This window comes from Amphibalanus amphitrite, unplaced genomic scaffold (genome assembly GCF_019059575.1).
Source record: "Amphibalanus amphitrite isolate SeventyFive unplaced genomic scaffold, NRLGWU_Aamphi_draft 000998F_arrow, whole genome shotgun sequence".
In the NCBI taxonomy this organism is placed as follows: Eukaryota; Metazoa; Arthropoda; class Thecostraca; order Balanomorpha; family Balanidae; genus Amphibalanus; species Amphibalanus amphitrite.
The window spans coordinates 204,236-232,109 of record NW_024882492.1 but is presented as its reverse complement, the minus strand read 5'-3'; the positions used below and the strand labels follow the sequence as shown (position 1 = coordinate 232,109).

The window sequence follows — 27,874 nt, the reverse complement described above, 5'->3', positions numbered from 1 at the left end:
AAGTTGATAGGTTATACAACTTTTGATGCTCTTTCCAATGATATATACAACTTTATTGCACGTGGTGCCGTTTTTGAGAAATATAGTAAAAAAGCACGACATTACCGAGATTTGAGCTCAGACCTATATCGTTACGGTGTCAGGCGGACACGAGGACAGGTGGCGCCGCCGCCGCCCGCATAGCGGCGGGAATGTGAACTAACCTGTTTACCATCTATGGTATGGTACCATCGGGGGACCGGCCGCCGTCGGCACCATTTCGGGACTTTGCATCGCAATAAAAGGCTTATTTACAATTGAAAATGGACTAGCGAGAGTCGTTATGGAATCAGAATTTGATGCTCTACAAAACTAGGCTATTTTCATTGTGATGGCATCACAGACTACACCGCTAAACCCAATAAAGCAGATTTATGTCGCGTCATCGATGATTACATATAATGTATCATTCTTTGATATATATGTAGTCGGGTCTTTCAGCTGCGTCCCTCCCCTCCCTCGCCGCGCCGGCGGGTCGGCCATCCGTGGCTTGCCGCCCGCCGGCTGCTGGCCGGTCAGCTGGCCGGTCAGCTGGTCGCCCGCGGCTGTCGGTGCAGTGCGGGATGCCTACTTGCGGGGGGGGGGCCGTCGTGGCGGCGGCCCGGGTGGACTGGGCGAGCAGTGAGTTGGGGAGCGCTGCGCTGTCGGTGCTCTAGTTTGTATTGCGTTCGCATGATACGGCTTGAGCCAATACAGAGTGAACTGATTGAGCTGAGCAAGTCTTTACATACATTGAAAAGTAAAGCACTTTTTACTGCATCTACGGTGAGATGCTAGATAAAATTTATGGTCTACCTAATGGTACCCATTACTTAACAATTAAGTGAATCATTTCGTCGCTAAACTCTCGTAAATTCGTATGTCCGCCTCACTATGGAGTTTGGACCGTAACGTATGGCCTTTGCTCAGACAGTATACGAACAGGTGACGGGGATACCTCTAATAGAAGGATGCGACACGATTTTACTGCTAAATAGCGGCCGGCCGCCGTGGGGACGTTTTTGTACGACTTATATCTCGGCAACCACTGGGCTGATACACGTGCGGTTTTTTTGTGTGGGGTAGCTTTTTCCCTTCTTTCACATAGTGTGCTACTCTCGATGCATATGGGTGACCCCTAACGCACGTTCCACGTGCAAAGCCAAGAGGTGCCTGTTTTGTAATAAGCGCAATAGCTCGCGGTAATTACTGGGCCGATTGCGCTAAAACTTGGCATGGAGGTAGACACTTTCCAGGCGATGCATTTCCATGTGTCTTGGTAGGGGTGCAACTGCACGTGCGCACGTGCAGGGTGACGCTTCCAGATCTCGAGAACGGCTGGACCGATTGTGTTCAAATTTGGCATAACGCTTGATACCGATCAGTAGGTTGCAGTCATTTAGTATGTATTTCCATGTGCCACGATTGGGGTGCAACTGCACGTGCGCACGTGCAGGGTGACGCTTCCAGATCTCGAGAACGGCCGGGCCGATTGAGTTCAAATTTGGTACACCGCTAGAGACCGATTAGTAGGGTGCCGTGCGCAAGTCAGTTTGGACCCATCTTGCACGTGCGCACGTGCAGGGTGACGCTTCCAGATTTCAAGAACGGCTGGACCGATTGCACTCAAATTCGGCAAACATCTAGAGATCGATCAGTAGGGTGCCGTGCACAAGTCAGTTAGTATGTATTTCCATGTGTCACGGTTGAGATGCAACTGCACGTGCGCACGTGGAGGGGTCGTTTCAAGATCTTGAAAACGGCTGGGCCGATTGAGCTCGAATTTGGTACACCGCTAGGGACCGGCGAATAGGGTCCCATGCACAATGCAATTGGACACAGCTTGCACGTGCGCACGTGCAGGGTGACGCTTCCAGATCTCGAAAATGGCCGAGCCGATTACACTCAAATTTGGCACACCGCTATAGATCAGCGAGTAGGGTGCCGTGCACGTCAGTTTGTAACACACCGACTCCGGTCTGCACGTGCAAGGCTCATCCTCTCGTTTGGCGGCGGGCGTTTTTGCTGCGTTTACAAAGGTGCTTGCTCAAACAACCTGCGGTCCCGCGATGCGGAGCCCAGCATCGCAGATGCTGGTAACCGCAGGTTGTTTGAAAAGACAAACACTATTCGTTAGAATTGTGTTTTTCTATTGAAAAACAACCGGAGCGGTCCTTCTCCGGGCTATGTTTTGCATGTCTGGCCGCGAATTGGGGCAACTTGATTCCAGCCTAAACGTGCATTGCGATTTTCGTAAAAAGTTTAGGGTATGGGCTCCCGCAGGCGATCTACCTGATGGCACCGGTCGCTACTCGCTTAAAACCTCGTGGCACGTGGCACGTGCGTTTCAATTTTCGCCCATGTTAAGTCAATGGGGTTTTGGACACTTTTTGCGCGATCGCGAATAGCGGAAAAAATCGCGGATCAAGGTATGGTTTGCTGCACACCATTTTATGACCGACACGTTCAGGTACACGCCCGTGTGCGCCGTATACCCGTCAGAATTCGTTAACTTGAGTTGCACGAGTTTAAAGTTGAAGTTTTTTTGCTCCCCATGCTAAGTCAATGGACGTTTTTGCAGAGACATTTTCTTTCGTTCATTCCACAAAATTATATGATACGATTTTGTTTAAACTCTCAGGACCTGTTGAGAAACGACCATAGAACATGTTGTTGTGCTTCGTTAAGATGTCAGAATTCGTTGTTTTGGGGTAATCGGCACGTGCATTTTCCCATAGGGTTAACATGGGGTAAAATTAGAAATTCGATTTGCGAAAAAAATTCGTCAATTATATTTGCTGATATTTTTAGGGTCGGATCTCGGGCTGGCACCCCAACTGACGGTGGTAATTATTTAAAATATAATTGACAAAATTGCGGGTAATCGTCACGAACAGTTACCCCATGTTAAGCCTATGGCGATTTCGAAAAATTATTTTCAAATCGATTTTGTCAAAAATTTCCACGTTAGATTTTGAAAATGTTCCAATATGTTGTGCCCCGGGGTGTCGGCTACCACATGGTATGGGTCACATATGGGGCGATTGAAAAGCACGTGCCACGTGCAAACGTGTTTGATGGGGTAACCTCCGGGAAAATCAGACATTGGCCTACTCGGGGTCCTATGGCGTGGAAACGACTTCAACTACCGACACCAAATCAGTGCAGCCGGTGAGCAGATGAGTCCAGCTTGTCGCACTAGTGGTCACGTGTCGCACGTGCTATTGCACGTGCCGTGGCACGGGGTCAATTTTGGTGCTTAAATATACAAGCATTGTGAAATGCAAGGAGTGGGGGAAATAGCCGTCAGGCCGTCGGTTTTTATGATAGGGTCGATCTGAAAACGGGTTTAGGCACAGAATGAAGGGGGCTAAAAAACTGCTATCTCGGATTTTTTGTAAAATGAAAAATTGAAAATTCTGGGGAAATTATATATTCGAAAGGTGAAATTTCCCTAAATTTTCCCGTTTTTCGAGTTTAGCCGTCCACTATTCAGAGACGGTGACACCGGCCGGGGTCATCTTTTACATGCTGATGGCCACGTCGATGGGTCATCACGTGGCGTGAACGGTGAAGCTATCAGAGGTCCGGCACGTGCCACGTGGCCACGTGTTTGAGTCGCGTACCTCCCAGATTATCGTGTGTTTGCCGATTTGTGGCCTTATAGCACGAAAACAGCACAAGCCAGGAACACTGAAATGGTGCAATCAGTGAGAGGACAAGTCCTGCTTACACCACCGGTGGTCACGTGGCACACGTGCAAATTTGGGCACCTCCGTTGCGGAGATATTTTTTAGTGAAATATTCAAATGAACATAACTTTGTCAGTTTAAGTCCAATTGGGCTAGACTTTGGTGGGTGGATAAAATTGTTAAGCGACAGGAGCGAATGCGCCACGTTTGTCGCAGTGCGCCACGTTTGTCTCAAAGCGCTATTTTTGCCGCAAATCACAGAATGTGCGTAACTTTATCGAACATGGGACGATTAGGATGCGCTTTGATTGAGGGATGGTTGCTTAAACGGCAGATATGAATGCACCACACTTGCCGCAAGGCGCCATATTTGTCTTAATGCGTCAGTGTTTAGTTTAACGGACGGCGTGCGTTTTTTTGCGGCAGTGTTTCTAGCACACTGACTCCCGTGTGCACGTGCAAGGCTCATCCCCTCGTTTGGCGGCGGGCGTTTTTGCTGCGTTTTCAAAGGTGCTTGCTCAAACAACCTGCGGTCCCGCGATGCGGAGCCCAGCATCGCAGATGCTGGGTAACTGTTCGGCATTTACATTCTCCCCCATTGCAAGACCGAGAGGTCGCAATCAGGAGTCTTGAGCTGAGCGCCATTCTACGTCAACAATCTTTACCAGCTTTGTGATGGGTCGGTCCAGGACAGAACTCTTCGTCTTGACACGTACCGAGCGCACCAGACCATCACGACTCTTTCGTACATGTTCTTCTCTTCCAAGTGGCCATTGTCCCCGAGGTACGGAATTATCGATCAATAGCACGATGTCTCCAGGAGTCAGGTTAGGTCTTGAACGCGTCAATGGCCCGGGTCTTGTTTGAAGCAGTGGTATATATTCCCTTCGCCATCTAAGCCAGAACTGATCCGATAGGTACTGAGCTTGCTTCCACATTTTTCGACCGATCAATTCGTCGCCAGTGCATAAACAAATCTGGTCTGCTGATTTTCCCTGAAGAAGAAGGATATGATTTGGTGTCAGCGGCTCTAGATCACGGTGGTCAGCTGATACCAGGGTGAGAGGTCGATTATTCATGATGGCTTCAATTTCACACATAAGCGTTTGCAGTGTTTCGTCTGTCAGTGGTTGGAGGTCGATGAGTGCGTCCAGTATCTTTCTGACGCTTCTGATGAGCCGTTCCCACGCTCCCCCAAACCTAGATGCCCCTGGCGGATTCAGCTTCCATTGAATGCCCTTTTTTGACATATCATCCTCCAAGCGATTTCGATCGTTCAGCAATGCCTTTAGTTCCTTCCTCAGTTCTTCCTTGGCACCAACAAAGTTTCTACCTTGATCAGATATGATTGTTCGAATTTGCCCCCTGCGTGACATGAAACGCCGAAGAGCGCAGATGAACGAGTCTGTTGATAAGCTCTCTATAATTTCCAAATGAACAACAGCTCGAATGGACATGCACGTGAAAATTACACCGTACTTCTTCAGCTGACCTCTTCCCCGTTTTACGTAAAACGGACCGAAACAATCGACTCCCGTTACCGAAAAAGGAGCCTGACGAAATTGTAGCCTCTCGTCCGGAAGATCGGCCATTTTCTGTGACTCTGGTGGGCGGAGTCGTCGCCGACATGCAACACTGAAAACAAAAATGATTCCCTTTGACGGATAATGGGAGAATGGTCCAAAACAACGCCCCAAATATTCCTGTTCTCTACCTCAAGTATTCCCCTTTTCGCTCTATGATCCTCAAAATATTCTGCCAAAATTCTTCAAATATTCCCACAAGGGAGTTAGGGAGAATACAGACAATGCCCCGATTCTTCCCCTGCGAGCACCCTAAAATACCCCATATATTCTTCAGATATTCTTACAGAATTGCGTCTATTCTCCTTTGATGCCCATATAATGCCCCCATCACACTCATAATCTACCTCTAGAAATCCCACTTTATGCTTTATTGATGCTTACGATATACCCCATTACATGCTCTCATAATGCCCCAATTATCACCCTTGATATTCCCCCTTGAGTCCGCAAAATGCCCGGGTCGCGACTCTCACTGGCAAAATGAGGAATACAAGCATAACATATAAACATGGATCTTACAAATGTGGCATGTATTATTTCAAATGTACTTGCAAGAATGCAATTCACAGCCTCTTGTTGAGTCACGTAATCATAAAGAATGAATGAAAAATGTGATTCCCAGCTTGGGATTACAAATAAACACATAAACACGCTCAATGCCCATGTGCCTCAATGCACCAATGCACCCTGCATTAGCCCTGTGCCCTCCTGCTGCAGCTCCACTCCGACAAACACACACGCCGTCTGTGCACGCCCCGCTCTCTTCGCAACCAACGCATCACTTCCCGATGCTCGAAACTTCACTGCAGCTCAGCGAGACTTCTCTGAGCGCCAGCTGTGGCATTTGGCAGTCGACTCCACCGGCGCAGGCCCATGATGAGTCGCGACAAAAACCACATTGTGGAACGCACCGCCCGTGACACTCGCAGATTAAATCACAAATGCACCATCCCAAGGAGGAGCAGCGCTCCATCCAGAGTGGTGGCGCTGGTCACCATGGCGCCCTCCACCAGCACGTTGAACGTGCTGCCGCCTCCAGAGGGTCCTTCCTGGATAATAGGCCTTGACGACAGCACGCAGTGCGCATCCACTACGACCGCCGCCTCCTCGCCCAGCAACCGCAGAATGATGAGCGGCACGTCCTCTGTGAAACAAACACGTAGCATCACTGTTAAAGGGACACTCCCACCTTAACATTAGTTTTGAGTTGATATAGCCAAATTGGTGGCCATGGCCTGCAAATACCGGTTTGGGCACTCACAACATCGACAAATGCTTTAATTCGGAGATATGGAATTTCAAACTTGCAGTTTTCGGATTCTAAGGGGCTAGTGCATTGGTATACCCCCTTAGAATTTGTGACGTCAGCGGAGATCTAACGATTTTTAAATCTTTTACTAAAACGTTGGGTAGCACGCGGTGGTATATGCTGCTTTGCGCGCAACAAATGCCGCACTTTCAAATAAAGTCGCTAGGAACAGCGGAGATCCCAAAAAGTAAACAAAAGTAAAAGTCTAATATCTTGAAAACCGGTGAATATTTTTCGATGAAATTTGGTAGATATTCGTTTTCGCTCTTTCTGAACCGAGCGACATCACTTTCGTGCCAATTCATTAACTTTTTTGAAGGTGGGAGGGTCCCTTTAATTTACTACTTTTGACTTACTGACGTTCTGGAAGCAGGATAGTACTGGACTCAGGAAGTTTATCGGATTGACTTGTCCATTATTCACGAACAATCACGGCGACAAAATTGTATTCAACTCAATGCTAAATTGTTGTAATCTGACTCAACTCCGACTTAACTGATTCAAAGGGACAATGCCACCCATGTAAAAGCAGGAGAACATACCTATCTGAGGCGTACTAAAAATGTTCATTTCTCTTCACTGGACAGCGGACATCCTGACCCGACACAGCGGTAACTTTTGAAAATAAACATCTTGCAAGATATTTTGAGGCTCAATGTTTTACAAGACACGCATTCTTGTAATGGCAATCCAGGATATTAACTTCATTCTACATTATTGAATATAAACTTGTTGTAAAAATTTCAAGTCCCGGTCTAGTTTCAAGGTCAGGTCACCAGGTCACGTCAAGTGACCTGATCTCAGAATAAGTTTAAGGCTCGCTGTAGCTACATCGACTGAACGATCGCTCTAAAACTTAAGGCGATTGATAAGAGTAGCAGTATGTATAAAATTTATATCTTGGAATTTTGATATCTGTGACCTATGGTCAGGTCAATTTTGCGACCTCTCCTTTAAAGTCAATGGGAGAAAATTGAAATGTGCCTCATTTGAAGGAATGTCGTTCTAAACACTCATTAACATCGGTTTATAAGTAAATATGACACACTGAAGCTGCAAATTGTACACATGACCCCTCTCTGTGCCCCTGAGGTCATATCAGGTCATTTAAAGGTCACCAGCAGTTTTTACTATAGCTTTTGATAGAGACGTGCTAGAGCGGTGATAACATGTCAGATGTTTAACAATATACATGTCAGATGTGTTCAGCTCGACGATACGGATCGAGTGATATGCAACATGACTCTTTCCGGTCAGGTCATGACCTTGACCTGAGGTCAAATTTTCAAAATGACCTTTCCAGGTCAACTTATAGTTCATTCGACGCTTCTCGACGAGAGTAACACGATGCTGGTAAAATTGATGTCGTGACTTATTTGAGTCAAAAGCAATTACCGAAAAACTTTTTTTCGTAAATACGGCTTTTTTTGGAGTTTCCCCTCTAGAGGCTAATCCGTTGACCTGAGGTCAAATCTGAGAACATTCTTCAGATAGGCCTGTAAAAGAGGTATCGAATGCGATCTTCCCCGGCGCTGTAGCTCTATTGGTTCCCGAGTTATGCGCTGGGTGTTTCGAAAATTGTTGAAATATATAAAATTTGACATTTGATGACCTCTGGTTACCTGACCTAAAAAATGACCGAAGTATTTTCAATTTTTATTTACCCTTTTTCGAATGCCGCTTACCGCGTGTCGCTACGTGGCCTAGGAGCCGAATTAGACGGGGAGGGGTGAAAACGCCCTCCTCCCCCCCCCCCCCCCCAGCACGACACGGGAAATTCAGACCACCAGCACGGCGCAGTAAAAAAAAAAAGAATATAGAATAAAAACACTTAAAACATATAATAAATCAGCTGCATTTCGTCCTTACCTCGACTGCGAGATGTATTTTCACAGATTGTCTTCATAAAGTCACGTAGGCTGGTCGTACCTGGTGGCAGGTTTCCCAGCGATGAGCTCAGCTCTCTCTTTATCTCTCTCTCAGTCCATCCATGGCATAAAGATGGATTCTGTTTGTGTTTCTTAGGAAAATATTGCCTTTACGCTGTGTCAGAAATATCAAAGAGTGCAATAGGAACAAAAACTTCGCTTGCGAAAGTCACAGACCTAAAAACACACACTTAAATGCCCGAAAATGCAGGCCCCGAAACGCAGTCAACTTCACCTCACAGTTACAAACTGTCATGGCGGCGAGAAAATGGCAGTTATGCTCTTTCCGGGAATCATAGTGACATAATTGGAGAATCATGAGAGAGTCAAATGGGAATCGCGAGACAGTATTGATTCTTCAATGATTCTTGTAGCTGAGAATCATTGGAGAGTATTACAGTTCTAATTGGGTGATATCTACGTTCTATCGAGAGGATCAGCGCCACTGGTATACTATGGGAGTATTACAGACATATTTGGGGACTCTGATTCCCTCTGTGATGCCTGCATAATCGAAGGGAATGAAAAAATGGGTATAATATAAGGATCAAAAGGGAATCATGCGGGTATAAATGCCCATGACCAGGGCATCAGGAGAATCATTTTGGTTTTCAGTGAATGCAATCGTTTAAAACCCTCCTCACCTCAGCATTGGCTCTCAATACCCAAAATTTCCTCCTCAAATCGGATAGAACGTGGTGACGTCCTTCGTGACCAGCGATTTCATGTGTATGCCGTATAATTAACTCAGTAGTTCTGGTCTTGCTGGGAAGGATAATTGGATGCTTGCTTTCACGGTCAATAAAGGAACGAGTGAGTCTGCCTCCTACACGAATAAGCCCATTTTCCAGATATGGGCTCAATCGAGATAATTTACTTATCTTGTATACGTGTTCACCGAGTAAGAGACATCGTACGTCGTGTGGGAACGCAATGAGCTGGACAGCTTTATATATCGCACTCTCTGCGTTTTGGATGTCTTGCAGAGTCAGTCTCATTGACTCTGACCGTCCGCTCGATCTGGGCTCATTGACCTTCAGTGCCGCTTTAACTTTCAGAATCCAAGCGACACCTCGCACCAGTCCCGTCCATGACGAATAATGTTCCGACAGCCGACTTACTGGATCTATATCTGGCTGCCTTTGAGTCGTTAAGGCGACTGGCACCTTCTTGAATTCCAGATCCGTGGGCGGTAAGCTGTCCTCTTTAGGCTGAGCAGGCCATGAGTTCGACCATAGGAAACATGGACCGCGCCTCCACATCTCATTGTCTAGGAACGCTTCTCCCTTCTGTCCACGAGTTATGACGTCCGCTGGATTGTGAGTCTCGAGAGTCTCACAATCACACAGAGTCTCGAGCCTCTTCCGTGCTACCCCGTAATTATTTGAAAGCATCGGCTTGTCGCTACTGAATGGGAGGCCGATCTCGTATCTACCTTCACGCCGCCGGCATGTTGTAGCCACCTTTTTTAGCCAAAGCCCGTCCTCCACAGATGATGCCGTTCGAGAGTCTGCTAAATTATCTCCTATCTCTTGTCCATTCATTACGTTCCTCACCAGTATATTACTGACCCTCATCGATGCTCTCTGCTTCCGTGCTCCACCAACGATCCATCCATACCTAGTACGAATGGCGTAGGGCCCTCCATTTTTACTCGGTATAACTTCCAGAGGCTCCATGGCATACCCACAATCATTGCCGAGTAGTAAACCAACTTCAGTTTTGCCATCGTACAGTGTGATGTCACTCTGCGCCAAATAGTCCCACGAACTTAAATCATTAACTTGAACGACGTCATCTTCCGACACTGGAATATGGTCCAATGTAAACAATGGGGGGAGGTCTACAGGATAACTGCGGTCTTCATTGGTCATGCGTAATCCTTGAACTACGTATCCTTCAAGTTGGCGTTCACGATCCACGGTGGTAAGATTTAGAGCGATGCGATTCCTCCTCACAACACCCAATTGTTCGAAAAGTTTCCCCGAACAGAAGGAATGTGTACTTCCCGAGTCGAGAAAGGCGCTTGTCCGTAATTCCTTATTTCCAAATTTCACCAATACAGAAACGATCGGCAATTTAGCTCCCATGTGACATAACTGATCTGCCGACAAATGACATGACGTAATAGCGCTTGGCTTTACTTCTCGGGAATCCTTTTGGATGTGTAGAGCCGTAGGATGCTTTCCCTGACAAATGCGACATGTTTGGCGATTGCGACAATTTTTACTAATATGCCCTTTGCCTAGACACCCAAAGCAAAGCCCTTGTTTCAATATAAAGTTCTTCCGTTCATCTGGCTCCCAGCGCAAAAACTCCGGACACTCATGAATCGGATGTCCTTGCGCACATACCTCGCATCCACCGGCTGAAACTGTGGATTTAAGGCTATCAAGAGGTCTTGTTCCGGAGTGAGAGGGTAAAGCCGACGAAGAGGATGCTGCCAACGAAGCATACATCTGACTATCAAATTGTTGACCGTAAGATGGATTCATATTGATTCGTACTTCTCGTTCTAATAATTTTACCAGGTCGGCAAAGGTCGCGATGCGGGTTTCTTCGTATTCGATTCGGTCGACCAGACGCCGCCAACGATCCTTTATCGACGGGTTCAGTTTATCTAAAATCGTTCGTATCGTTTTCGAATCGATTTCGTTAATCCCTTGTGGCATAGCCTTCAACGCATTCCAAGTGCCTCTCAGAAATATCACAAACTTGTCTAAATCATCGGTTTCGGATCTGATAGATGGCCACAAAACAATTTTTTCGATCATATAAGCCACCGTTTGAACAACATTTCCGTAGCGCTCTTGAAGGAGTCGTCGCGCTTCAGCATAGCCTTCCCCGGGCGACATATACAAACAGGACGAAACAATGTCCTTTGGCTTCCCAATTGTGTACTGATCTAAATAATACAATTTTTCTTCTTCATCTTCAACTCTACAAGCAATTTTGGCATCAAATCCCCGTATAAAGTTGGTGTATAGAGTAGGGTCCCCGTTAAACGGCTGGAGCTGTAATGTAGGCAGTTGCATCCTTCTGACCAGCTCGATACTTGACCTCTCTATGGATGGACCTTGTCTCGCAGTGGGGTTTTCGTGTAGATTCGGTTCGGCTGGTTGGAATTCGGTTTTTATTTCAGTCGGTTTCGTCGAAAGTCCGCCTCGATCATCGTAATCGTTTCGTTCGTTCGTCATTAGATTTTCGTCGTACGTCTTTCGACTGAATATTTCAAAAACCCCTTCCTTCGCCCTGGCTTGTTCTAACTGCAGCTTAAGTTCCATTTCCTCTTTTCGCTGTCTAATTTTGGTTTCGGCGTCTTCGAGAGCATGCAGTTCTTCCATAACTGCCAGCTTGGCCGCCAAGCCCGCCCTTATGGCAGCTTCACGAATGCGTTCAGAATTTGCGTACGATTGGGAGGAGACAGATAAATGGTCCACCTCCCCTTCACTGCCACAGCTACTAACACTTCGTGATCTTCCAGACATATGTAATTTAATTACTTTAGGACCTGGTAGGTTCGAGTTTACAGTTACCGGTTACAACTACTTTACGTTACCCTTACTTCGAACGTCGAAACGAAAACTTTGTTACTGTTTCAGCTCTTGTCCTAATTGTCAACACCGCAATCAAAAACAATCTGAAAATACTGTATTGCTGGTAACAAAGGTTTCGGACAGACAAGGCTGAAATTTAAGTAGGTAATGCCTTATGAAACCTAACTAGGTCACGATAAATTAAGCTACGTCCAAAAGCGCACTTGACATAACTTGACAGTTCGTAGTTTCGTACGATCTTGATTTTTCGTTTCGTTTCCTTCGTTATGTTCAGTTCATTTCGTTCGTCCGTTTCTTCCTTCCTTAGATTAACGGAAATTTCTGAGTATGAGCGGCCGGCCGGCCAGCCGGCCGGCCGGCCGTGGTCACGCTTTTGCGAGGCTTATATCTCAGCAACCACTTGACCGATTTACATGCGGTAATTTTTGTAGGGTAGCTTCATTCCTTCTACCAAGTATTGCACTATTCCCGATGCATGTGGGTGACCCCTTATGCACGTGCCACGTGCAAAACGAAGAGGTGTCACTTTTGTAATTGTTGCAATATCTCGGTAACTACTGGGCCGATTGCGCTGAGAGTTGGCATGTAGGTAGGCACCCACTAGGCAATGCATATCCATGTGCCAGAGTTGGGGTGCTGCTGCACGTGCGCACGTGCAGGGGTCGTTTCCAGATCTCGAGAACGGCTGAACCGATTGCGCTCAAATTTGGTACACGGTTACGGAGCAGTTAGTAGGGTGCCGTGCACAAGTCAGTTGGGACCCATTTTGCACGTGCGCACGTGCAGGGTGCCGCTTCCAGATCTCGAGAACGGCTGGGCCGATTGTGCTCAAATTTGGCACATCGCTAGAGACCGGTTAGTAAGGTGCCGTGCACAAGTCAGTTGGAGGTACCCACTCGCAATTTCGCACGTGCAAGGCCCACCCTCTCGCTCGCTCCGTTAGTCGCCACAAAAGGCGTTATACTGGTTTTAAGTGACGCTGCTGACTTGGCTATTTTCCTTAATTGATTTAATTACGGAGCGAGCGAAGCGAGCGTAGTCTTTCCTTAGATTAACGGAAATTTCTGAGTATGAGCGGCCGGCCGGCCGGCCGGCCGGCCGGCCGTGGTCACGCTTTTGCGAGGCTTATATCTCAGCAACCACTTGACCGATTTACACGCGGTAATTTTTGTAGGGTAGCTTCATTCCTTCTACCAAGTATTGGACTATTCCCGATGCATGTGGGTGACCCCTTATGCACGTGCCACGTGCAAAACGAAGAGGTGTCAGTTTTGTTATTGTTGCAATATCTCGGTAACTACTTGGCCAATTGCGCTGAAAGTTGGCATGTAGGTAGGCACCCACTAGGCACTGCATATACATGTGCCAGAGTTGGGGTGCTGCTGCACGTGCGCACGTGCAGGGGTCGTTTCCAGATCTCGGGAACGGCTTGACCGATTGCGCTCAAATTTGGTACACGGTTAGGGACCGGTTAGTAGGGTGCCGTGCGCAAGTCCGTTGGGACCCATTTTGCACGTGCGCACGTGTAGGGTGCCGCTTCCAGATCTCGAGAACGGCTGGGCCGATTGTGCCCAAATTTGGCACATCGCTAGAGACCAGTTAGTAGGGTGCCGTGCACGAGTCAGTTGGAGGTACCCCCTCGCAATTTCGCACGTGCAAGGCCCACCCTCTCGCTCGCTCCGTTAGTCGCCCCAAAAGGCGTTATACTGGTATTGTATCTTGCCACTTCCTTGGGTTTCGTCTCCCGAAATGTTTGACTGGCAGATGTAATGAATGGTAAGGTTTATAAATGTAATTGTTAAAAATACGCACCTACTCACTGAGTCGCCATTCAGCAGCGCCAGCCGCCAACGCTGCATTCCTTAGCTCTGCAATGGGTACCGCTAGTGTCACCTAGCGACAGTATTAGAAATCTTCACCCCAGCTGCCGCCACCCGGCGGCGTTTTATTTCAGCTGCAATGGTTATATGTCCAACGTGTCAGTGTCCACTATGCAGGTGCATTTATCGCAAATGTTCACGAATGTCGGTACCATACCTTTATGAATATTCAATACAATAGAAAAAAAAACACAATAATAACGAAAAGTGTTCGTCTATTTCAAACAACCTGCGTTTATACCTATTCAATATCTAGAAAGGTATTGCCTACACTAGAAATGAATGCTCGCTTAAATACAATACCTAAATTGTGGTAGGTAAACAGCCCAAATCCAAATGAGACAGTAGGACTCCTCTGAATGCAACCCAGATTCAGTGCCTACCTATCTCAGCCAGCACACCCAAGAAGGACCCATATGGGTCCGATATGGGCAGCCCATGTGGGTCCCAGCGGGTTCTGTCCCACGGCTCCAACTGGGTCCCATGTGGGACAGCCCAGATCGGTGGGTCCCACATGGGCCCCAGATGTAGCGCAGGTGGGGGTGATAATGGGCTCCAAATGAAGCCCACTAGGCTACATCTGGGGCCCATGTGGGACCCATTTATCGGGGCTGTCCCACATGGGACCCAGTTGGAGCCCATGTGGAGCCGTGTGACAAAACCCACTGAGACTCACATGCGCTGCCCATATCGAGCCCATATGGGACCCACTTGAGTGTGCTGGCTGGGATTCTTACCTTCGATCGACTTGAAAATCACAGCTGACAAGTCTTCACGAAAAGAGCCAACTGGGACCCACCAGAAATCGTGAACTCCTAAAACGCAAGAAATGTTAAATACCGAAAACTAAGAAAAAATGTCATTCAAAATGATAACGCAATCATCGGAAAATCAACATTGGGATGAAAAATGCTGTATTTTGGGGCAAATTTTTTTGACAATGTTGCATTTTTTCACAAACTGATTACCACATTGCTAAAGTAAATTAATCTAAACCGAAGTAAATAAATAAAACCAGTATAACGCCTTTTGGGGCGACTAACGGAGCGAGCGAGAGGGTGGGCCTTGCACGTGCGAAATTGCGAGGGGGTACCTCCAACTAACTTGTGCACTGCACCCTACCAACCGGTCCCTAGCGATGTGCCAAATTTGAGCGCAATCGGCCAAGCCGTTCTCGAGATCTAGAAGCGGCACCCTGCACGTGCGCACGTGCAAAATGGGTCCCAACTGACTTTTGCACGGCACCTGACCCTACTAACCGGTCCCTAACCGTGTACCAAATTTGAGCGCAATCTGTTCAGCCGTTCTCGAGATCTGGAATCGACCCCTGCACGTGCGCACGTGCAGCGGCACCCCAACTCTGGCACATGGATATGCAGTGCCTAGTGGGTGCCTACCTACATGCCAACTTTCAGCGCAATCGGCCAAGTAGTTACCGAGATATTGCAACAATTGCAAAACTGACACCTCTTCGTTTTGCACGTGGCACGTGCATAAGGAGTCACCCATATGCATTGGGAAAAGTCCAATACTTGGTAGAAGGAATGAAGCTATACCCTACAAAAATTACCGCATGTAAATCGGTCAAGTGGTTGCTGAGATATAAGCCTCGCAAAATCATACTCAGAAATTTCCGTTAATCTAAGGAAAGACTCCGCTCAAGTAAAGGCCGCCCCACACTGGACCTCGCATGCGGGTTGCGAGTTTTTGGGTTTTGCGGTTTCTTCAAAACCAAATAATACAATCTAAGCTGAATGACCCACACTACCATCTAACAAGCGAGTCTGCATGTTTTTAGCTTGTGAGCGACCTTGCATCGCATTCCAAAAGTTGTATTTTAATAAGCTTTCGATTTCCCTCGCAGCGAGGTCTGCGAGTTTTGCCAGGTTTGCGGGTTTTTCGCCGAAGTCGAATTTTGGTTCGTTGCGCTGGTGTTGCGACTATATGTAAGTTTCTGAAGGTGTACCGGCTTCACTGCATTCATGAAGTTACCATAAGGGAACGGTCTAATCACTCTATGAATTAGTATTATGCCCGCAAACTTAAAACCCGCAAACTCGCAATCCGCATGCGAGTTCCAGTGTGGGGCGGCCTTAAGGTAATTGAATTGCTTAACATGTGCCGCTACTTGGTGTATGTGAATGAACACCCCACGCTGTTTTTTTTTTGCAATAGTTCATTTCATTTTCATGATTAGGTATATGTAATATGTATTGTCTGGCAAATTTTCTAACAACGGCTCATTCTCAAGCCACATGAAACAATTGCCAAGGAAGTTTTATAACTGCCACCAAGCTGCATTTTTTTTAGTTCTTACACGAGAGATACAGAGTGGTCTTCTTAAAATCAGAAGCCTGAAAATTATCAATGACATCCCACGCTGTTCAAACTCCACTTATTATACACATACATACATGACAATTACAAGTATAATATGGGAGCACACCCACACAAATACATACATTTTTATTCGTCTTGGTCGTGGTCGCGATGAACAGATCGTGATGCATTAAAAGACAACAGCATTAACAATAACAATAACAATAACAATAACAATGACAATAACGATAACAATAACAATAACAGTAGATGTTTGTATTGTTATTGTTATCGTCTTTTTCAATGCGACACGAGCTGTTTGTCAGGAGTCACGACCACGACAAAGACGAATCATAATGTATGTATTTGTGTGTGTGTGTGCTCGCATACCTATTATGGACACTGGGCAGCTGCATGTACATATGTGTAGAATAGGTGGAGCATGAAACAGCTTGGGGTGTCATTGGTTATGTTCAGGTTTCTGATTTTAAGAAGACCACTTTGTATCTCACGTGTGAGAATTAAAAAAACCTGCTTGGCGGCAGTTATAAAACTTCGCTGTCAATTTTTTCATGTGGCTTGAGAATGAACTGTTGTTCGAAAAAATTGCCAAACAATGTAATGTTTGCTTTTTACTGTAATTTCAAACTATCGAGGAAAAAGGTCATTTGAAATTGAAACTACATGCGGGCAAATTGCAAATATGCACATACCCACAGCCTACAGGGTGATCAATACCTAATGAATGACATTAAAGGAACTATCCCACCTTCTAAAATGTTGTTAAAACCAGTTAAATTGTGCCCGACTTTATAGATTGGATGACCAGGAACACGGTTCTGGCATTTATTTTTCATTAAATATCTTAGGCTTCCCATATTCCAAACACAAACTTTCAAATATGTGACGTCACAGCCCAAAATTACCTCCTTCCCCAGGCCACATTACTGTCATAAAGCTGATTCTTTTTACTCTGTAGGCACCATAACAAAGTTCAGACCAAGTTTTAAGCGATTTTTCAACGAACAAACCCATTTAAATCAGAATGACTAAACGAGGTGACGTCACACTAACGGTCGCTCCATGTTGAAGATAGGGCCTTGCGCAAGGCCCATTTTCAAATGAAGGGAACGAATTTCTTCAACACCAAGAGGCCGCGGGGGTTGCAACCTAGATAGATAGTGGTTTCTGAACCTCGCCGCAAACTTGGCTATCTTAACTCAAACCCCATGTTGAAGGTGGGATACACTGTAAACCAAATTGACAAGTCTTGTGTAATATAACCAATCATCTCTTGGTATGTTTACCAACTGATACTTTTCAAACAAGCCGTTGTCTGGTGCATTGCTTGTCAGATGACAACTACGAGTCAATAGTTACTATGCACACCAACTTCTCAGTATCCAGACCAACTCTACATTTGTTTCAACGTTTGTTTCTTAACCAGTTTTGGAAACTTGTTGCCGCATGGTTATTTAACCGGCGCCTAACTTGTACTGGTCAGCTGGTCAGCATACACATGGTCAGCTGCGCCCGTGACGTCAGACTTGGCGGACCAATCAGCGGTCGCCGTCCGGCCCCGGCGCGGCGGTTTCAAACCGTTCAAACCAGCAGTTGTCGCGCGGCCGTCGTGCAGCATGGATCAGCGACGAGGGCTGTTCCAGCATTTGTGCAGTAAAAAGTGAAATCTGTGAACTGTGGTGTTCGTGCTGTGGGTGAGGCCCGCTCTGGCCTGCGGGACGCACTAATCGTGCCTATACCCGCGGTCGAGACGCCTCCCTTCCCCTGCGCGCGCAATGTAAGTGGGCCAGACCTTTGCATGCACATGTGAGCAGATGTTTTGCGGTCGGTGTTTTTTTATATATAAATACATTTATTTGCCTTTAATTCAACTCTTTGTATTTTTAACTTAACTGATGGACATATATGGGCTGTAAAAGCTAATCTGGTTGTCGATCATGCTTTATTCGAATTATCTGCGTGATCGTGCAACTGCCATGATTGTTATGGTCAATGTGGAAATATTCGTCATACGGGCATGTTATACTTCTGGCTTGATGCGATGCACAAAACCATGTTCTTCCACATACGCAGCAGTTCTTGCTTCAAAGACTTATATGCTGACGGTGCACGATAGGTATACCTTATACCTCATGCATTTACCACATCCATTCGAAAATATGCACTTGGAATTGTCTCCAGTCAATAGTATTAATTACATACTACGTGATGTAGGTACGTGACCGTAATAAATACTAATGATTCCAGAAACTTCCGAATGGATGTGGTGTATGCATTCGTCGATTATATAACCCATCAGTATTTCGTTTCTTGTCAGCGCAAGCCTTTGAGCAATAACTGATGCCAGTCATGATTTTGTGCACCACTTCCAGCCAAAAAATGACCTGTCCGTATAGAAAATATTTCCTGAATCAGTATCGTGGCAATTGAAAACGAACGCGAATCGTAAGTTCTTAAGGTTATCAACGCAAACAAAGCGATTGTAAGGAAGAACAAGTTCGAACTGAGCGTTAGTACACTTACTTGTTGACAATTTGTAAACTAGCAATGCCCAGTCAAAGGCTAGTTCATCAACAAACCAGGGGCTGTTGAACCGACAAGGAAACGGCTATGCCTATCCAGAAGTTGGTAGGTTCACAAGGCCCAAACTAGTACTCAACAAGGTGACGCCTATGCGAATTGGAACCAAACTTGTAGACAAACTGTTAGTTTGTTGGCCAACACGCCTGGGGTTGGTGAATCGACAAGGTGACGCCTATGCGAATTGGAACCAAACTTGTAGACAAACTGTTAGTTTGTTGGCCAACAAGCCTGGGGCTGGTGAATCGACAAGGTGACGCCTATGCGAATTGGAACCAAACTTGTAGACAAACTGTTAGTTTGTTAGCCAACAAGCCTGGGGCTGGTGAATCGACAAGGTGACGCCTATGCGAATTGGAACCAAACTTGTAACAAGGAGCCAACTTGTAGATTTGGTTTACAGTGTAGTCCCTTTAAGTTAGCCCCCAGGTAAAGCACATAATATATATTTTTAACACATAAACAGCACACCGTTAGAAAGAGAAATGTTGGACATTTGACATCACACAAACTGAAGTCACTTGTGACACTTCGTTTATCTACGGGAGGTGCTCGAAGAAATCTCGCTTCTCCGCACGGCTGAGCCCGGCCATGACGTTTGCACCGGACGCCTTCTTGTATGGAATCAGCTTTTGTGGATTATTAGGCTACCGGGAGACTGTGGTGTTTGTTGTACCACTAACCACTTCTCGTCAATCAAGATCACCCGTTCGAGCCATTCTTCCGCTTGACTGAGCCAGAAGGTGCACGCTTCCAGCCACGACACCAGGCTGTCAGCGGAGAGGACGGTCGTTAAAGTGACCATCCCACCTTAAAGGGACCCTCCAGGCTCCAACCTTCAAAAAAGTTAATGAATTGGCATGAAAGTGATGTATCTGAATATATCTGATAGCCCCCACCGACTTCTATTCACGTACCAAATTTCAGATTGATACCTCTTTTTTGGCCAAGTTACCTATAGCGAAAAAGCTGTTCAAAATTGATGACGTCAAATTTTGAAACTCATTTTTCTGCGATTCTAGACCACGTAGCGCAAAACAAAGACCACCATTTGACTCGCCGTGACGAGCTGCATCGAATCAATACCCAATTTATGCAAAACTATCGACTTTAAAATTTGCCCTTTTGACCTGACCTTGACCTGACCTCGACCAGGAAGTGACCTAAGCCGTTCCTGATGGTCTTATAACCAACACCATTGAGTTTGAAATGAAAAATTGGCCATAAAACATGCATCACACAGCCCTAGTAAGATTGGGTTCCGGTTCATGTGCTGACCCTTGGTAACCTGACTTGTGACCTGACCTGGTACTATCAATGACCTCTAATAGCAACATATGTACTAGGCAACTGACGCCCCATCGCTGATTTTCGATAAAATGCGTTTTACTCCATGTTATAGCGCATTCCCTAGAAGACCCGTGACCGGCAAAACATTTTATCTTTGACCTGACCTGTGACGTCATTGGTGACCCCGAGGTCAATAAAATTAAATTTACCTCGACAAATTTGACAGGGCTTTCGAACACCGTTTGAATTTTGCGGATCCGTCTATAGTAGTTTCGGAGATACGAGGGGGATACGTTATATACGGGGATACGGAGATACGTTATAAACAGACCCCACCAGGGCTCGGGTTAAGCATTTGACGCACCAGACGAATCCTTGGACGCATTGACGTCAATTTCTAAAATGCAAACACGAGAGCTATCTATTGAAATGGTTTCGTTTTGTATAGGTTTGGTGCCTGAGCCCTAGAACATTAGCCTCATGGCACTGCATGGTAAGAAATCAGAATGGCTTTGATAGCCTAAAACAAATCATCAGCCCTACCAATAATTTTCGCAGTGACGACCGTGTTTAATGAAGTGTTCATTTTGCGCCATTTAGGTGACAAAAGAGCAGTGGTAACGTTAACATACGCCATACTTTTGATACCTTTGCTTCACTAATTAAGGAAAATATATGCGCATTTTTACGATTCCTTCACTACACGCCACTTGTCACTATCCACCGATCATTTGTTATTATCATAGCTCCTACACTTTCTCAGTAGCCGGTTGGAAATCAAAGAACCCGGGAAGTTAGTATACGGGTCCAGTTCATCATGATTTCGAATTAATGGTAAATGGAATACGACATGCAAATGACGTAAGTAATTCTTTAATGGCTTTTCTATTTGTGTGGATTGTGGAACGCTCGGCTTGATTGAAAACAGTATGCAAACTGCTAGCTACTGCTAACACCTCCCTGTGCATGACCCGCCTCAGTTTGTAAGCGCGGCGGCACTGCTACCCTGGCGCGCGCAAAAACATACCGACAGTTTCACACACGGACAACGCGTTTCACTCACAATACGGCCAGTTTTACAACGTATTTCCAGCAATTTGGTCCACACTGCCAGTTCTCCAGGGTCTGACGGTCCACGTTTTGCCACATGGAAACGATTCAGGCGAGCTATAAAGCCAAGTTTCCTTTGCAGGAAATGCTGATAGGAACAAGTTTCACAATTGCTTTTGATTTATATTCATAGATTACATACATGTTCATAACAACTTTTTCATGTTATCCAATAATCATTCAATTGAAATGGGAAATTGAGACTTTTAGTCTGTACGAATGGAAACACCTCAGAATACTTTAAGAAACAATAAAGGGAAGCACACTGTACTGTCTTAAAGGGACCCTCCCACCTTAACATAAGATTTGAGTTGAGATAGCCAAAATGGGGTCCCTGGCTCACAATTACCGGTTTCGGCACTCACAACATCGAGAAATGCCTTAAATCGGAAATATTGAATTTCAAAATTGCAGCATTTTGATTCAGAGGGGCTAATGCATAGGAATACCCCTCTGAATGTGTGACGTCAGCGCAGATATCTAACGATTTTTAAATGTTCGACTAAAACGTTTTGTAGCACGCGGTGGTATATGCTGCTTTGCGCGCAACAAGTGCCGCACTTTCAGCTGCCAAACTATTGCTTCCAAATAAAGTCGCTAGGAACAGCGGAGATCCCAAAAAGTAAACAAAAGTAAAAGTCTAATATCTTGAAAACTGGTGAATATTTTTCGATGAAATTTGGTAGATATTCGTTTTCGCTCTTTCTGAACCGAGCGACATCACTTTCATGCCAATTCATCAACTTTTTGAAGGTGGGAGGGTCCCTTTAAAACCCTCGCCGGCCGAGGGGGGGGGGGGCGGGTGCCGCCCCCTCATAGGTTTTTTTTTTCGCGATAGCTCCGAACACGCTGGCGATAGAGAGCTGAAACTTGGCATACCTGACCTTTGATCCAAGCCAGATCTTATGACACCAACAGCATTTTTGGGTCAGGTCAGGTCACTGACCTATCACGTCATAAGTGAACCTCTGCACGGTCTTCAGATGTCGCAACTTCGCAACGCCCTCACTGCCAGTGGAGATGTCACAACTCACAGGGAAATAAACTTGCAGGATCTAGTATCCATTATGAGTCTCACAACTTGTATATCTCGGATTTTTCCTAAAGGTCATATGAGGTCAGGTCATTTTCGTGACCTCACCATTATAAGTCAATGGGGAAAAATGAGAACTGCTATTCTGGCGCCGGGAACGATCTCCAACTATCTCAAGCACACAGAATCGTGATTTGTTGCACTCCTTGCAAGATTAGATGCGTCACTTTTGCAATGTTGACCTTGCGTGACGTCATTTATGACGTCATCAAGGTCATATTAGTTTTTCGTCAATAACTCTTGATCAAATTGAGCTATCGAGTCGGGAAAGCCACCAATGGACTCAGGAAGACCTGCCGAATCGAATGATATGCGCCATGACCCCTTTCGACCAACTTCGTGACCTGGGGGTGCTGACCTGACCTTGACCTGAGGTCAACACCCCAAGTTGACCTGACCCGAACAAAAAGTATATCATTCGACGCGCCTGAGCAAGGCGAATACGATGCTGCCAAAATCGCGGCTCTGCGACCGTTTCTTTGCGAAGTTATTCACCAAAAACTGAGCCGTACCTTGTGGCACTTGACCTGACCTCAGAGGTCACCGGTTGACCTAGGACCTTAAAATCGGGTACCAATCTCTGCGTCTCGTAACGGCGCACACGCTCGTTTCTTCCGCGACACGCTAGCCCCACCAGGGGCGAAACGGCGAGGGGGGGTCGTACCCGCCCCCCCCCCCTCGGCCGGCGCGTATGTAGAAAACCAATAGGTCCGGCGAGGGAGTCAGATGACACGCAACTACTTTTTTCCAAATTGATGTGTCATTTTGTGGCGGATCAGTAACGGTGTAAGGGCGGATCCGAAATAACGGGTAGGTATTTCGGATTTCGGAGGTAGGTACATAATTATACGTCTATGTATGTATAGTCAATAGCCATGCCGTAAATGATCTGAGAGGACTCAAATATTTCGCTGAGTAGGCATGCGCACATGGGTGTGGGAAGTGTAGTTAAAAAAGGCATTCGAAATTAACCAATTTAAGGCCAGGGAGACAAACGCGTTTTCCCCTTCCAACTGCAAACGAGGAAGGAGAAGAATCGAAATTAAAGTGAATCGATCAAGCCTAGATCTCGGCGTCATCTTGAAGGTGTTTGGTGTTTATCGATAGATAGGCATTCGATAGCAGTATTCGATAGTCGATGGTAAATTCTTCATAACCTTTTGGTTGCCATAACCCATTCACCAAATAGGTCTTACAGAAATAACAAGTAATTAATACAAATAAGGCAAGTTGTAGTTAATCTTTTCGTTCCTAGACCACCTGCGCGATCAAATTCGCTGTGATGCTGCTCGCGGGCTCGGAAGCCCGGTTGGACGCCTTGTTGGGCGGACAGCGCTGGCCGCCACTGATCGCTGGTCGCAGCTCGTGTGGAAGGTCCTCCTGTGGAAGCGGAGGACCGGCGGGCAGATCGCAGACCTCGCGCTGCTAACAACCGACCCTGGAGCCGCCCTGGGCAGCTCCAGCCAGAGCGTGCCACTCGGCCGTCTGCGGGGCTGTAACTCGCCCCCGCCAGGGTACGAGAGGCGCTGATACGTGAGCCACGTACGGAGGCACGTGTAAATACGTGCTGCGTGCTGTTCGCTGCCGGGCGGCGGGCCGTCATCACAGCCCCGTGTCCAGGTAACAGCAACAACAGGCGGTGGCGACCGGCGGCGTGCAGTGCGGTGGACACACAGGCCACGCTCTGGTCACCATGCGGCGGCCGCTACTGGTGCTGCTATGCGCGGCGGCCGCGGCCGGCGCCGGTCAGCCCTCCTTCCAGCTGCTGTCCGGGGTGCTAGCCGCCACACCGTTCAAAACGCTCACCACAATCTCCAATGTGGCGTGCTCGAGTCGCTGCAGCCGGCTGGCCTACAGCAAGTGCGCGGCCTACTCGTTCGCCGCCAATGGCACCTGCTGGCTGTTCAGGACCACGTGTCTGCAGACGGAGCCGAGCGCCGACCACCCGGGCGTCGTCAGCTACGCCAAGCCGCCGGAGCCGAGCCGCTGGTGCCCCGACAATCAAGGAATAGCCTTCGACAACCGGTGCTTCATGCGCCGCCACGCGTTGATCCCACTGACGTGGCAAGCGGCGCAGCAGGCGTGCAAGATCCGTGACGCCTGCAGCCACCTGGCCATGCCCACGCACCGCGCCGCCTTCCTGGCACTGTGGCACTTCAAGCGGCCCAACGCCTACGAGTGGATCGGCGCTGAGGACCCGGACGGCGACGGCGTGATGAGCAACATGGACGGCAGCAGCAGCTGGACGCCGCCCATGTACAGCTGGGCCAGCGCCGGGCCCATACTGATGCCCGACCGCTACCTGAGCGAAATCCACCGCACCACAAACGTCAACAGCAACATCCACTACTACATCTGCGAGGGCGACCTGCGATGTCGCATGAACGCCCCGTGCCCAGCCGGCTGGTTCCTCCTCGAGCAGTACTGCTACCAGTACTTCACCGAGAGTCGCATCTGGCACGACGCCAACGCCTTCTGCTCGACGCACGGTACCAACGGCCAGCTGGCCAGTCCCGGCAGCAACGGCATCTGGTTGGTGCTCTGGGACAGGCTACTCAGCAACACCGAGACGCGCGTGTTCATGGGCGCCCACGACATAGGCCGCGAGGGCCTGTGGTACACGCTGGACGGCGGCGGCGTCGGCGTGCCCTGGCACAGCTCTCAGCCCGACAACGCCGGCGGCGCAGAGCACTGCCTGGAGATGATTGGCGGGGCGGCCAACGACATCCCGTGCGACCACCTGCGCCACTTCATCTGCCGCTCCGACGCCCAGCTCTGCTAGCGCTCCGTGCTGTGTCCCATACAACACCTTCTCCAGCTCCTCATCTAATTTAGTCCCGCTATCGGCGTCAGCCCTCAGGCATGCCGAGATACACTGGAGCCATGGTTTATATGGCTTCGAGGCGGCCTGCCAGCCACAAAACAGAGATGCTCGACGGTTTTTAATAATATTTTTGAGAAAATCACTAATCAGGACAATATTTCAGTAATGTCAAAAGTTAAATGATCAATCAATATACGATGTCAGATTTTTGCTATTTGTAAACCCATGCTCTCCACCGTGCCACTGCACAAATACCTATCGCATATGTGATACTGCACTGACCGCGGGTGGCGGTCAGAATGTTAGGTAGGCCTGGGTGGCACGCGTGCTTGGACCCGGTGAAAATCCGGGCGAGAGGCCGAGTGGGCCTCCCTCCATGTGGTCCTAGCGGAGAACCCAATTGCTGAAATGAATAAAGAACACAATAGGTGATGTTATATTAGATAGGTATATATGTTACAGGGAGTATGCGATTTCAGTTAGTTTGCAACGACCCTAGGGTGGTTGTAACCTCCCTGAACGATCAGTTTGTTTGCAACGACCCTAGGGACGTTACAAAATAACTGCTCGTTCCGGGACGTTGTAACGAAACTAGGGTCGTTGCAACCTCCCTAGTTAGTATGCAACGAACCTAGGGTTGTTACAAAATAACTAGGGAGTTTAAGAATTCATCGAGTCTTGTTTCACAGGAGGGCCGTCAACAATCTTGACCAATGAAAATCTTATGAGCATATTTTTAATTGACCGAATCCTCAATGTAATCTGAATAAAATGACAAATAGCAAAAATTCGGGTATATTCGATCACAGATCTTTGTCAACCCTGGGTTGACAAAGATCTGTGATCGAATATACCCGAATTTTTGCTATTTGTCATTTTATTCAGATTACATTGAGGATTCGGTCAATTAAAAATATGCTCATAATCATCAATATGATTTTCCTCACTACGCTAAACTCTCTTCAATGAAAATCTTGTTCAATCTACATAGTTCAGTATAAAAGAAAAAGAGAACAAAATTTGAACATTCAGCCAAGGAGTATATGTGGTGCCCGGGACAAACCACGTAACTGTGATAATTTTGGCTGCATTATATCGCCAGCATATGCTTATATGTAGAAAATATAGTTACTGGGGTATGTGTGATGGATATCCGTCGCTATCCGTTTGCGGGTTATCCCTCACACTTTTAGGGGTGCGGGTCGGATAAAACCCCTCGTTTTATTTCGCGATTATCTCGCGCTAAAAGCGGCCGATCGTGACGAAACTTGGAGTGTCCTCGAACTTATCTACGTTACTGGTTACACATTCCCTATACAGTTCATGATCCTGAAACCAATCGCATTTGATCTTTGATCTGATTTCTGAGACCATGGCAGACCGAAATTATTTGCCATATATGTTAGCGCACATAAAATTGCGTTTCCGGACTTCTATTATGATTACATATAAACGTGCCAACATGTGAACTGATGGTTGTCCCATGCATCATGATGGGTTTCAAGTTGAATTGTCAGTTGTCGGCCAGGTCAAGGTCATTGACGTTTGGTGACTTCGGGTGACTGTTTCAAATTTTACGATTTTAAGGGAATTTTTTTAGCTTATTTTGAATCCAGCATTCGTTGAGACATTTGAGAAGTACGTAGGTATAGTTGTAACGCCAATGCAACTTGCTACGAAGCTGTCGCCGGTGGTTTAGGTACACCTGCTAATATAAACAGGTTGTGCGGGTGGGACGCTTCTACTTGACCCAAACTTACCCAACCCAGCCTGGCTTTATCCTCGCCCCCCCCCCAAGTTTTTTTTTTTCTCGCGATAGCTCCGAACACGCCAGCAACAGAGAGCTGAAACTACGCATACCTGACCTTTGAGTCAAGCCAGATCTCGTGATATCAACCAGATTTTCAGGTCAGGTCAGGTTACTGACCTATGACGTCATAAGTGGACGGTCCTTAGATGCCGCAACTTCGCAACGCCCTCAGTCCCAGAGGAGTTTTTACAGGGTGATGAAGCTTACAGTACGTGCATCTTCTAGAAGTCTCACATTGTACCTCTAGGATTTTTCCTAAAGATCACATGAGGTCAGGTCGGTCACGTGACCTCACCACTAAAAGTCCATTAAGAAAAATGAAAACTGCTATTCTGGCGCCGGGAACGATCTCAAACTATCTCAAGCACACGGATCGTGATTTAATGCACTCCTTGCAAGGTTAGATGCTTCAATTTTGCATTGTTGACGTTGCATGACGTCATTTATGACGTCACTAGGGTCATACGAGCTTTTCGTCAATAACTCCCGATCAAACTGAGCTAGCGAGACGGTTAAGCCACCGATGGACACAGGAAGACCTGCCGAATCGAATAATATGCAACATGACCTCCTTTGACCAATTTCGCGACCTAGGGGTCTTTGACCTGACCTTGACCCGAGGTCAACACCTCAAGTTGACCTCACCCGAACAAAAAGTATACCATTCGATGTGCGTAAGCAAGGCGAGCACGTTGATGCTAAAATCGCGCTCAGCGACTGTTTTTTAAGAAGTTATTAATCAAAAACCGAACCCGTGTCTTGGGTCACTTGACCTGACGGTCACCGGTTGACCTGAGACCTTAAACTCGGGTACTAGTTGCTGTGTCTCCTAACGGCACACACGCTCGTTTTTTTCC

At 47.0% G+C, this 27,874-nt stretch overlaps 1 protein-coding gene across 1 annotated transcript; it reads left to right on the top strand.

Annotated features, from left to right (window-relative positions):
- The first annotated feature begins 24,076 nt into the window (after window positions 1–24,076).
- Window positions 24,077–25,174, top strand: LOC122369011 (aggrecan core protein-like). The gene has a single exon (XM_043343367.1). The coding sequence runs from the start codon at window positions 24,077–24,079 to the stop codon at window positions 25,163–25,165; it is 1,089 nt and encodes a 362-aa protein (XP_043199302.1). The 3' UTR covers window positions 25,166–25,174.
- Window positions 25,175–27,874: the final 2,700 nt, after the last annotated feature.